The sequence below is a fragment of the Ursus maritimus genome, assembly GCF_017311325.1.
Source record: "Ursus maritimus isolate PB19 chromosome X unlocalized genomic scaffold, ASM1731132v1 scaffold_X1, whole genome shotgun sequence".
NCBI classification, from domain to species: domain Eukaryota; kingdom Metazoa; phylum Chordata; class Mammalia; order Carnivora; family Ursidae; genus Ursus; species Ursus maritimus.
Window position 1 is genome coordinate 91,881,829 of NW_024423319.1, and position 12,588 is coordinate 91,894,416.

A 12,588-nucleotide genomic window follows, 5' to 3' on the forward strand; every position below is an offset into this window, starting at 1 on the left:
AATCTTATCTCTTCCCTGATTATCAATTTCGACACAGGATCACGAATTTTCGGAAGATGAAGAACTAGAGGACCTGGATGAGGAAATTGATGAATATCCGGAAGGCAAGAAGAACATACCAGTGGATGAAGCCAATGACAACTCAGTTGAAAAGGTATTGATTGACACCACCAAAAAGGTATGATGATATGTGCTTAAATCCTGAGATCCTGTCTAAGAGCGGTCATATGGGTTCCGTGGTTCCTGCAGAGGGCAGACTCCACCTTCCTTTGGGAGCAGAAATACTCTGAATAATATGGCTCGTGTGCTGTAGGAAAAGCTTTGGCAGATTTATGAATCAGGCACACTTTGTTTCTAACATCCTTTCCACACTTCTTGGTAGCGTTCTGTTTCCCACTTGAGTGGAAATGAACTGATACGGGCCAGTACAATATACTGTTGAGAAATTAACTGAGAAGTTCAGCACTGGGTCCTTGAAATGATGAAATTAGAAAGTTAGGAGCCCTATACTGTGGCAGAAATGGGGCGAGTGTGTGCACATAAATACATGTGTATATGTACATGTATGTGGACACATGAAAGCTGTTCACAGCAGTGTTTGAGGCTGGGATCAGTTCTGTGTAGATGTGGTGAGGAAGAAAGGAATTAAAGGAGGAAAAGGAGGAGCTATTACTGAGGAAGAGGAAGTCATCCTAAAAGTGGAGCTAGGAATTCCAGAAACATCTCTTCCATTTGGCAGTTTTGTCCAAGAGGGACACTGCTAGAAGACAGTTGGTGGGTTTGAAATCATTCATTTGCTAGCGCTGCTCTGGGTTAATTTCACAGCTGTGGAATTCAGAAACCCAAACTGAATGACACTATGTCAATTCATTTTCATTTTCAGTTTTTGTACCTCTTGCACAGAGCACTGAGTTAATCATACCTTCTTGTCGATAAATCACTTGCATCTTTGGTCTATGCAAGGCTCCTCTTTATTTAAATTGATTCCCTTTTAGTTCTCCTTTTCCATAACACAGCCAACCACTGAAACATGTTTGTCCTTTTATTTGAATGTGTACTTGTAAACCTGTGTTGTTTCATGTGCATGTATTTTTAATTTACAAAATGGGGATGTGCTATCAAGATCATTTTCTTCCTTAATTTCTTTCTGAAGACTCTTTCCTCTCACTGAGAAGAAAAAAAAAGTTTCTAGCAGTTAGTGTTTTCTTTCAGAAGGAGGGAAAGATTTATAAGGAATATTTATGAGTTCCAGTTTGGGTGGTCCCTGAAATTCTTTAATATAGAATTCTTAAAACTTCAGTTTGACAGTGTAAAATGTTGAGCCAATTCATATACCAGCTAACGTTCCTGAATCTTCTTTGAGTCGAATTCTTAAATCATACAACTTTTTGGAATGAAAAAACTTGAAGCTAGAAGGGACATTAGCAGTCACTCAGCATCTGAGGCAAAAGCCCAGCACGAAGCAGTAGTCACGTGTTTATGTTGTTGGCTAGAGGCTGACTCCAGAGCCCTTGCCTAAAACCTAGATGACATTTTCCGGCCCATCACAATTATGTTTTTTATTATATTGTTTCTTTATCGTTTATAGGACAAGAAAACCAACCAAGAGGAACGGGCTATTTGTGAATACAATGAAAATCCAAAAGGTGTGAACACATTTGACTTCAAAAGGCCAGATACCTTCACATACACACATGCGTGCATGCATACGTCCGCACGCGTGTGCTACACTTGAAGCATTAGAGCTTGCACACATGTATTCTATTTCCTACTCTGTACTGTCACGTGAGCCTCACAACAAGCGATGAAATACGTGACACAGGCATACTTGTTCTCATTAATCACCACCACAGCTTCATATAAAATATTCACATCGCTCACGGCCACTCACGTATCAGTGTTAAGTGGTTCAGGACAGCCTTTTCTCTGCCTTTTTTTTTCTTTTCAACCAGTGGTGTTCAGTTGGGCTTTTGTCCCACATCTCAATTTACATCTCTGGTGGGCATTGCAAGACCCCATTGCTAAAGACCAGGCTGGCCTGGAGCCAAGGCTGGACATCCCATTATTTCCCCCAGGGCTCAGACCTGTGTCTTTGATCTTATCGTGGACATTTAAGACAGGTCCTTTCCCAGGCCTAGCTGTTGGTGTCAGAGAACAGGTGCCACAGAATAGAGGGGACTATGATTACCCTTGAGACCTACATTTTCTACAGCCAAATCATCTGGGGTTTTTTTGCTGTACAACCCTCATATTATGTTTCCATACCATCACATCAAAGTGTGCTTTTTGCTGTGTTCTCATTAAAAATAACCATTCATAGTAGTAGATATCTGAACTTAGGCAGGAGGAGGAATAGTTCCCTTCATACTTTTTTCCTTCTAACTTCAACAGACAGAGTAGTAAGTTTTAGAATATTTTAAGCAAAATGTTAATTATTTATTATCTGTAAGTATTCTTAACAACTAATTAAAAGTAAGATGTAAGTTGATAATATAAAATTATAAGAATGCATATGCTTCATGAGTATACTTTAAAGATTATTATTCAGTTATATAACATGTGGATCCGTTCAAAACATCAAAAAGTAACATGTCCATTTGAGTACAAAGAATTTAATTATAACTAAGTTAATTCAAAAGGGTAATTTATATTTTACGGAAGTCTTTCCCAACACTTACTGTTACCTTTGTAGCTGCGTTTGGGTACTGGTCATGCAAACATCTCCAGCATTGGTCAGGTCATTCTGGGCTTTTTGTCTTAACTCGGCCTTTTAGGAACTATGCAGTGTAGACCTTGTCTACTGCTCCAGTGGTGGTAGTACGCTCTCTTTAGTATGACCCCATAAGTCAGGCTTGATAGAGTTGCACTGAGGGCATCAGGACTTCTCTTTTTCTCATTACTTAGAAAAACATATTTCTAAATATATTCTGTTGTAGGAAACATGCATGACCGTGCAAGGAGCAGTGCTTCAGAAGTCCTAGAAGATAGTGAATCAACATCAAGTAAAGACATCAAAAAATCAAAGAAGGTAAGTGAAATTTATTTTTCATTTTAGTGTTAAGACCAAAGTATCGAATTGCTACTTTTACTTTTCATATAGTGATGCACATAATTTACCTCCCTAATATGAGCTTTTATGGTCCCAAAACATGTGAAGAATCTCAAGTGATGTTTCACATTTTAACATAACTATTTATTTACTGGACTTTAGATGGAGTCAGGTTGCCCTGCCAGAACTTAATAGCATGTTCCTTTCAATAATCCCATTTACGCTGCTTCAACTTACAGGAGAAGGTACACAAAAGAACTTTCTGCTTAAATTATAAGAGTATAATCATCATAAGAGTCTAGAAGAAAGTAAGGCAAAACCAAGAAACAAGATGAATGCAAAAATAGGGATGTCCATGCTTAGGAAGAGAGACCACGCGCTACGTCAGCCTTTCCTGCCGAATACCTGTTTTGGAGTTGTTAATAGTCTGAGAGATACGTTTCTTCTTCTTGGAAGTTACTCTTTCCATTTCCAGGAGAACTTTCTGTAATCATGAGAGGACATTTCCAGGTAGAAGTGTTAGGAGGAAATGTGGAGGAAAAGATCAATGAAAGGCCTTGTTAATTCCTATTCAGCCTTCAGGTTTTGGCTTAAAGTAGTTATTTCTACCTAGAGGCCTTTTGTGACCAGCTGCACTTAGATAAATTATGTCCCATTACTATTCTGTCATGTAACACCCTTTTCTCATCCTTCTTTGTATTTATTGTAATTGGCAATTTCATAGCGAAGTGTACATTTATTTGCTTTATGACTCTCTCTCTCCACTGGCTTTCAGCTCTATGGGACAGAAACTATTTTCTGTTTTGCTTTCCAATGGATCCTTAGCAGGTAGCACAGCCCCTGGTACATGGGCCATGGTAAATGCTTAGTAAATATTTCTGGTTGATGATGAGCTATAAAACATAAGGAGGTAAGAAAGAGGACAGGAGAGGGTAAAACCAGGACCAGCCTTTAGAGTAGTAAACAGCCTGTCTTCAGCGACTCTGAAATTCCTTTTAGAATTACTTCAGAAATTTCAAGCTAAAATTTTGGCACAGGTCCCCCGTTGTTATCTTTCACTAAAAATTACTTCGTGAGTATTCTTATCTTTATTAAAAAATGCCTTTATGTTTAGAGATATCTGTGACCTGGCTCGAAAGGTACTCTCAGAATTACTCTCCTTAGAATTATAACATGTATCATTAAGTGTTAGGAACAGATTCTCTGTCTAGTAGAAAAGAACTTTTAACAGATACTCTACTATGCTTCATAGCGATCCTACGAAGACTTTCTTCCAATTATAACTCTGGAAAAGAAAGTCATATATGAGGGAGGGAGATGAAAAGTAAAGGAGTCAGGAGACAGAAGAACCTAAGAGGAAAAAATGAAGGGAAGCAGAAGAAGAAAAAATTCAAAACATAACTCAGAGCGAAGGAAAACGCGTGTTCTAGAACACATGATCAAGTTTCGGGGCTTTTTCAGGCTGTCCAGTTTTTAGCATAGTGTTGCCCATCAGTGAGAGGACTTGGATCCACAGGACTAGGAGAGAGGGCTGAGCCAGGGGAGAAATGCCATGTGGGAAGCAGAGTGGCATGCTCCAGTAAGAGCAGGCCAGGCAGGGGCCCAAGCACTGGCCCAGTGGACAGGACAAAGGTGAGGTCAGGCCAGGATACAGCAGGCTGCAGGTGCCAGGCTGAAGAATGTGGTCTTAAACTGGGATTCTGCTCAAATTCCCAATTATATCTAATGGGAAAATGTACTTCAGTAAATGTACATGTCCTTGTGTTATTCTACATATTTTAAAAAGGAAATAGATGATTTAGGTGAGATTTTCTTTTAGTCAATCCCACACGACCTTTTTTAATCTCGAGTGTTTCTAAACTATTTATACCATCCAAGCCAAACAAATCAAACTGTTTTTAAGGCTTGGAAAGTAAATGATGCATTAACTCATATCAAAAGAAACGTGTTTGAGATTTTTCATTCTCATCCCCCCACCCCCTGGGTATTTAGACAGACACTGCAAAGATAATCCCCCCCAAAAAAAGAAAAGAAAGAGTTGTACTCTTGGCATCTGCAAAACAGAATTCACCACTGAATTTTGTTTTGGTGATTTTAAATGTTTCAGATAGACAGATTAGGACCTATGCTTTTAACTGGCGGCGGCCATCTTTTTGGTAGGTGATTATTATATCTAGAAATTACCAAATACTACTTTTCCAAACAGTAGCCACTGCCGATTATTTGGACCCACAGTTAGCCACTGGGAAGAATGTGGCATTGGCTTCATTTCTACCTAAGGTAGCTAATGAAAAAAAGTAATAAACTTTTTAGCTATTAAAAATAATTTCTATACATTATAGAGTTAGTTTATTCATGTATTTATTTAGCATATACTAATCAGTTATCTCTTAATGTGCCAGGCACAAGGCCAGAGACTGCAGATACAGAGGTTAAAGATCCAGTGCCTTCCCTCAGAAACTAGCTGCAACATGGCAGACTCCCTGGATAGTTCCCCATGCCAGTTCACAGTCAATAGATTTTTTATTCACTGTCACTACCATAAATAAAAGACGCTGAGATGAGCATGTCTCCACCAAAAAAGTATGCTTGTGAATTCTTGCCTTTCCTAGTTTCTACCTTTTCTCTGACGGTGTGCTTTGTCCCCACTGCAAGCTACAGATGAGCGCGCTCGCCTCAAGTACGCTGTTAGCTAGGCTCTCGTGTGAGGACAGTTTGAGGTAGATGATGCCTACGGTCTTCTGTCATTTGCTGTGTTTTTCCCAAGCTTAAAACCTCAGACAGTCTCTCTCAGGTCACCCAATAATGACTCCCCTGCTTTTTAAAAAGAGCTTTATTGAGGTATAATTGACATATAATAAATGACACATATTGAAAGTCTGTAGTTTGATTACTTGTGACATATGCATACACCTGTGAAACCATAATCACCCGAGAGTAAACAGTGCCATGATTGGCAGAGGTTTCTTTGTGCCTGTTTGTGATCCCTGTCGTTTCCCCCTGCCCCCCTGCTATCCTCAGCAAACCACTGGTCTTCCTCCTATCATAATACGTTATTTTGTAAGTTCTAGATTTTTATATAAGTGAAATCCTACACTATCTACTCTTTTTGTTTGGCTTCCTTTGTTCAGCATAATTGTTCTGAAATCCATCCGTGCATGTATCAATAGTTCATTCCTTTATATTGCTGAGTAGTATTCTGAGTTAATTTTTTATATGGTGAGGGTATGAATTGAAGTTCTTTTTTTTTTTATATAGACATCGATTGTTCTGGCACCATGTGTTGAAAAAAGACTACCTTTTCTCTACTGAATTGCCTTCACAGAAATCAGTTAACTTTTCCATGTGTGGGCACATTTCTGGAGTCTGTATTCTGTTCCTACAATCTGTTTATCTTGTGCCAGTCCCATATTATCTTGATTACTGCACCTTCATAAGTCTTGAAATCAGGAAGTGTTACTCCGTCAACTTTGTTATTTTTCAAACTTGTTTAGGCTATTCTAGGCCCTTTGCATTTCCATATGAATTTTTAAAATCAGTTTGTCAATTACTGGGGAAAAATGCCTGCTGGGATGTTGATTAGGATTGCTTGGAACCTACAGATGAATTTGGGAAGAATTAACATCTTAACAATATTAAGTCTCCTAACTCATGAAGATTTTTCTCCATTTATGGAAGTCTTATATTTTTCTTAGCAATGTTTGTAGTTTTTAGTGTACAGGTCTTGCACGGATTTCGTCAGGTTTATTTTATGTCTTCTGTTTTTTATTCCCTGATTAACTGGTTAGAAGTTTATCAGTTTTATTGATCTTTTCAAAGAACTAGTTTTTGGTTTCATCAATTTTTCTGTATTGTTTTATATTTTATGTGCACTCAAATCTTTATTATTTCCTTTCTTCTACTTTCTTTGGGCTAATTTGCTCTTCTTTTTCTAGTTTCTTAACATGGAAGTTGAGATCACTGATTTGAGACTTTTCTTATTTTTTAATACAGGCTTTTTGTGCTATAAATTTTCTCTGAAGTACTTGATATGTTGTGTTTTCATTTTTATTCAGTTCAAAATATTTTCTGATTTCTTCTTTGACTCATGGGTTATTTAATTTCAACATACTTGGGTATTTTCCGTTGCAGTTTCTGATATTAATTTCTAATTTAATTACATTGTGATTGGAAAACATACTTAGGATGACCTGAGTCCTTTTAAATTTATTGAGACCTGTTTTATGGCCCAGAATCAGGTCTGTCTCGGTTAGTGTTCCATGTGCACTTGAGAAGGTTGAGAAGCATGCTGTTGTTGGGTAGAGTGTCATATCAATGTCAGTTGCATCAAGTTGGTTGATATTGTTAAGTATTTACTATCCTTCCTGATTTTCTGTCTACTTGTAGTATCTATTATTGAGAGAGGGTATTAAAATCCCTAAATACAATTGTGGATTTTTCTATTTCTCCTTGTACTTCTATTAGTTTTTGCTTTATGTATTTTAAAGCTCTTATTAGGTTCTGTAACATTTAGGATTGTTATAGTCTCTTAATTGACCCCTTTATCATGAAATGACTTCTTTATCCCTGATAAAATTTGCTCTGAAATCTGCTTGGTCTGATATTACATAGCCACTCTAGCTTTCTTTTTATTAGAGTTATCATGTTATATCTCTTTCCATCCTTTTACTTTTAACTCATTTGTGATTTTATATTTGAAGTGCATTTGATTTAGGCAGCATGTAGATGGGTTTTGCTTTTTTATCTAACCCGAAAATCCCTGTCTTTTAATTGGAGCATTTAGCCCATTTATATTTAACCTGATCATTAATGCAGTTACCTTTAAGTCTATCATCTTACTATTTGTATTCTTCCCTTCCCTATCTCTAAAAAGATGCTGAAGTTTACCTGTTATTAATAGAGCTGTACTAGCTTTCCTTTGGTTAGCACTTTGATACATCTTTCTTCAGTCTTTTACTTGTGTTTTAGATGAGTCTCTTGTAAAGGGCCTATAAGCTGGATTTTGCCTTTAAATTTTTTAGCATACATACCTAAAATCTAAAGCTAGTTAATGTTCCTGTCTTTTCCCCAAATAATACCAAGATCTTAGAAGAGTTTTTCTCTCCTATCACCGCTTCCTTCCCATTTCAAATGTTATTGTATCCCATATTTTAGTTTTTTGGCCTCACCAGTCAAACGTTACTATTTTTTGTTATACCATTTTCTTCCTCACTGTTCTGTTTTACATCTCAGATATCCTTCTTGGGGTTCTTTTTCTTCTCCCTGAAGAAATCCTTTGGAAGTTCCTGTCATAGATTTCTTTTTGTAGTTAACTTTTTTAGTTTCTGTTCACTTGCAAATGAATGATCATATGGCTGGTTGGCAGTTATTTTCTTTTGATATCTGCTCCCATTGTTCCTATTAAGAAATTTGCTTTAGTATAATTGCTGATAACTTCGTATATCATTTCTCCCTGCCTGGTTTTTTACATTGTTTATCTTTGATGTACTTCAGTTCACTATGAGATGCCTGGGTGGGAATTTTTTTGCTTTAACTTTCTTCTAATTCATTATGACTCTTGAATCTGAGAATTCAAGTTATTCATCATTTTAAGAAAATTATCATCCATTATATCTTTGAATATTTCCTCTTTCCTCTTTGGAATTCCCATACAAAACTTTTCATTCTTTTGTCCGTGTCTTTCAGTGTTACTTTCCCGTTGTCCATGTCTAAGTAATATTTTGGGGGAATTTCAGAGCTTTCATATCTCAGAGCTCTTTGATTCCATAGTTTCCTTACAGCTGGGACTAATCTTTTCAACCCACCTATTGCGTTTTTATTTCAGTGATTATATTTTTCACATTTCAAAATGAAATTCTATCTTGATTCTTTTTCAGATCAATCATTTTTAAAAGCTAGTATCTTGTTTTGTGCTCATGTTTTTTTATTCTAGTCCTTTAAATAATTTAAGCATACTTATTTTATATTGTATATTTAGTTATTCCAATGTCAGACATCCTTAGGAATCTAAATCTGTTTGTTGCTTTGGTTAACTTGCTAGTACTATCTTGTTTCCTTATGTGTTTTGAAATTCGGATTGTGAGTTCATGTTCAACTGGGACTTTTTGTGGAACCCCTTTAAGACTTACATTAAGGCAAATCCATCCATAGAGAATTTGTATTAGCCTCTGTTAGCTCCCCTGGGTCTTACCATTCCAGTACCACTTTCAGTTAACTTCTCAGTTAGGGCTTTCCCACCTATACCACCAGTAAAGTAAATGGGAACCCCAGCCTCTCATTAGGAAAACATGGTTCTCCTTCACTCAAAGCCTAAACCAGGAGAGCCATGTTATTCTGTCATCTCCCAATGTTTGTAGGTGGGCTTACATTAAGGGCATAGTTCTTGGAGGGTCCCTACTTTGTGGAGGGGTCTCAGTTCCAAGTGTCCACATTTTGTGAGATCAAATATACGTTAACAGAATGAGTCTAAGTTGTGAGATCAATAAATTCCATTTCATTGCTCCCTCACCTCTGAGGTTTCCTGCTCCCTCTTCATTTTTTGGCCCATGGGGATCTCCCTTCATTTTGTTTTGTGAACTTACTTACACATTATGAAATTATGTTTTTTGCACTTACTCAGCATTTCTTGGTATTTTGTAGTAGCAGAATTTTTCAAGATATGGATTCCTCCACAGTAGCAGAAACGAAACAGGAGTTCCCCCATCTTAGTCCACAGACCCTTTTTGTAGCCTCTGACTTTTTGGGTCGCCACTTTTCACTTTAGTTCCTCCGTTCTTTAAGACTAAAGGCCAGCTATTATTCACATCATTTTGGTTTCCAAAGAAGCCAAGTCCTCACCTGTTTTTTGTTTTTGGCATCTTGTCAAAACCAATGTATGTGTTATCACTCTTCAGAAATCTTATTTTCTCTGGCCACATCCTCAAAGGGCTTAAATCCCATGAGACTTTTCCATTGCCGTCTTCCTCAATTTCTCCTGTATTTGCCTTATTGGGCACTCCCTTCTTGATACATTTTCCTCCCTCAATCCTGAGGTGCCTCTCTTTCCTGATCTTGTTTCTACAAAGCTCTGTCCCCAGTGCTGGCTCCTCTTCCTCTGCCTGCATCTCACACTTGGCTCTTCCTCAGTCTCTTTTCTTCTGTTCTCCTTTCTGCCTGCCTGCCGTCCCTGGATTGTGGCGTCGACTCTCCTCCCTCTGGCTGTTGTCTGCCTATGCATAGCCTTGGCAGCAGATCCATATACCCACCTGCCCACTCAGACCCCTGGGGCTCCCAAATGCATCATCTGGCGGCGCTAACATTTTGCCAGAGGTTCTGATCTGTAGGAATGGGAAGTATGTCCTCCTCCAGAATGTCCTGGTTTTCATCTTTTTTTCTCTCAACGACACAACAAACTGAAATACTCAATTTGCTCTTTAAAGAAAAATGATAATGTATTACCAAGGCACTGACAGTGTTGAAAGTTAAACCCTGAAAGGTCTCATTTCAGGGAGGAATCATGATTGCCATTGGTAAAAGAAGAGGCGGAAGGACACTGAGAATGTACATCTGTACACATGGTGCCCCGTAAAGATGTGATGGAATAATGTTAAGACTAGTTGAAAATTATACCCCCTAAATACTATTAAGTGACTATTCACTTACTGAAATGAATTCTTTGTGTGTGTGGGTTTTTTTCTAGATTTTCCTCTTTAAAAGGATGTCATTGACGAGTCAGAAAAGTATGCAGAGTAATAATGAGCCACTCCCAGAGATAAAACCAATAGGAGATCAAATAGCTTTTAAAAGCAGTAAGAAAGATGCCAACCAGAACCACATGGGGCAAAATCATCAGGATACTTCACCCCCAAATATGGAGAGAAGGTCAAAATCTTGTATAATACTATAAATATATATTTATGTTTCCGTGGTCACCAAGCACATTGTAATTTATACTTGAAAACATTATGACTTCTGAAGGAAAGTTTCTGATAACAAACTTCTAAAGATATAAGTTAATAATAAGTTTTATTTGGTTTGACTGTTACGACCAGTTTTGGTATTTATTTATGCTAATATTTTTGACAAACAATTTCAAAATATGCGTATCTCAAACTCTCCTTCAAGTGTTGTGGCCTTAACTGTTCAGTGTTGCAATAAAATATATATTTTTATATGTGAAGTTTAAATTAAAACATTTCATAGTTTTTACTAAACAACTTCTTTATAACTTCATAAGGCAATATTTACAATCTCATGACACTGTGACGGTTTTTAATGTATTTGCAATTTTAAAGAACTGAGTCAAAATTGTTTTTAATGAACATTTTAATAAACTATATCTGGTCGTTTCCACTGTTTAAATGTATGAGTCTGAATAAAATGTAGAGGTACTTGGAGTTCTCTATCAGTTGACAGAATGGGGGCCAGAAAAATCTGTTTATGTTTAAAATATTGTGAGACACAAACCTCATTTACCTCCGAGTAGGGAAAATATCAGGGCCACTGTGTAAACAGTACGTCTTCATGGAGAAACTGTCGAAATTTCTTTGCCTCCCACACTTTTCTTTAGGGAGGCGACGTGGCACGGAAACAGGTCAGATTCTGTGGGCTGATCTGGAGTGTTTCACCTGCCACCGGTCGCCACCGTAGCACAGCCAAACGGAGCCGGGCTTGCTCGCTCCAGCTGTCTGTGGCACTGGCCGTGATGAGCAAGGTTGACTCCATCACACAGTGCTCTGCCACAGGGAATAAGGAGGGTAAAGCTGTTATGTCTCCTCAGGCAGAAACATTGCTGCCCCGTGCTCACAGGTACCGGTCATTCAGTGGAGCAAGCCACCTTCATTTTCACCATTATAGCTCCTAACACACGTATTCTTCAATCACCGTGGCCATTGCCCCATTTGAGGACAGGAAAAGAAACTCCATTCTTGTGTTTCACGCAAGGGGGTGTTAGTCTAGAGGAGATATGATCTTGAAGTCTTACAAAATAGTTTCCTGTGTGAATATTACCTTGAGGGGGACTTTAATTTTGCTGTTGCCGTTATAGTAGTAGTACAGTATTACAGAATACCTTGCCGAAATGTAAGCTATAGGAGCCAAGTGGAAATGCAGCTCGCAGATAGTACTGAGACATGCCAGTTGTGGTAGGCAGAATTCTAAGATGGCCCCCATGGTTCCCGTCGGTGGGTATGCCTGCCCTGAATACTCCTTTCCCCTTGAGTATCAGCAGGAGCAGTGAGGATGATGAAATACCACTCTTTTGCTTAGGTTCCATTACATGGGAAAGGTGAGACATTTTGCAGATGTAATTAAAATTCCAAATCAGTTAACTTCTAAGCAAAAGGGAAATAATCCTAGATGGGTCTGACCTAATCAGGTGAGCCCTTTCAAAGAGGCTCTAGAGGTCAGACATGGAAGAAGTCAGAGCAATTCAGAGTAGTTGAGATGCTCTCCTTTTGGCTTTGAAGAAGCGCAAACTGCCCTATTACAGAGAGGGCCATGCCCAGGGAATTGTGGGAAACCTCTAGGATGTGCGGGCCTCGGTCCTCCAACTGCAAGGC

The 12,588-nt window shown here is 38.2% G+C and overlaps 1 protein-coding gene across 2 annotated transcripts in view; it reads left to right on the forward strand.

Annotated features, from left to right (window-relative positions):
• RPGR (retinitis pigmentosa GTPase regulator) overlaps nt 1-11,418 on the forward strand; it is a 51,697-nt gene extending 40,279 nt beyond the window's left edge. Inside the window, exons 15-18 of one of the 2 annotated variants that reach the window (XM_040633016.1) lie at nt 38-154; nt 1,589-1,646; nt 2,937-3,028; nt 10,728-11,418. In XM_040633016.1, the coding sequence (XP_040488950.1) occupies nt 38-154; nt 1,589-1,646; nt 2,937-3,028; nt 10,728-10,934 (474 nt within the window). In that variant the 3' untranslated portion in view covers nt 10,935-11,418. The remainder of the gene's footprint in view (nt 1-37; nt 155-1,588; nt 1,647-2,936; nt 3,029-10,727) is intronic. The other variant, XM_040633012.1, reaches the window with a different exon arrangement.
• The last annotated feature ends 1,170 nt before the right edge of the window (nt 11,419-12,588 follow it).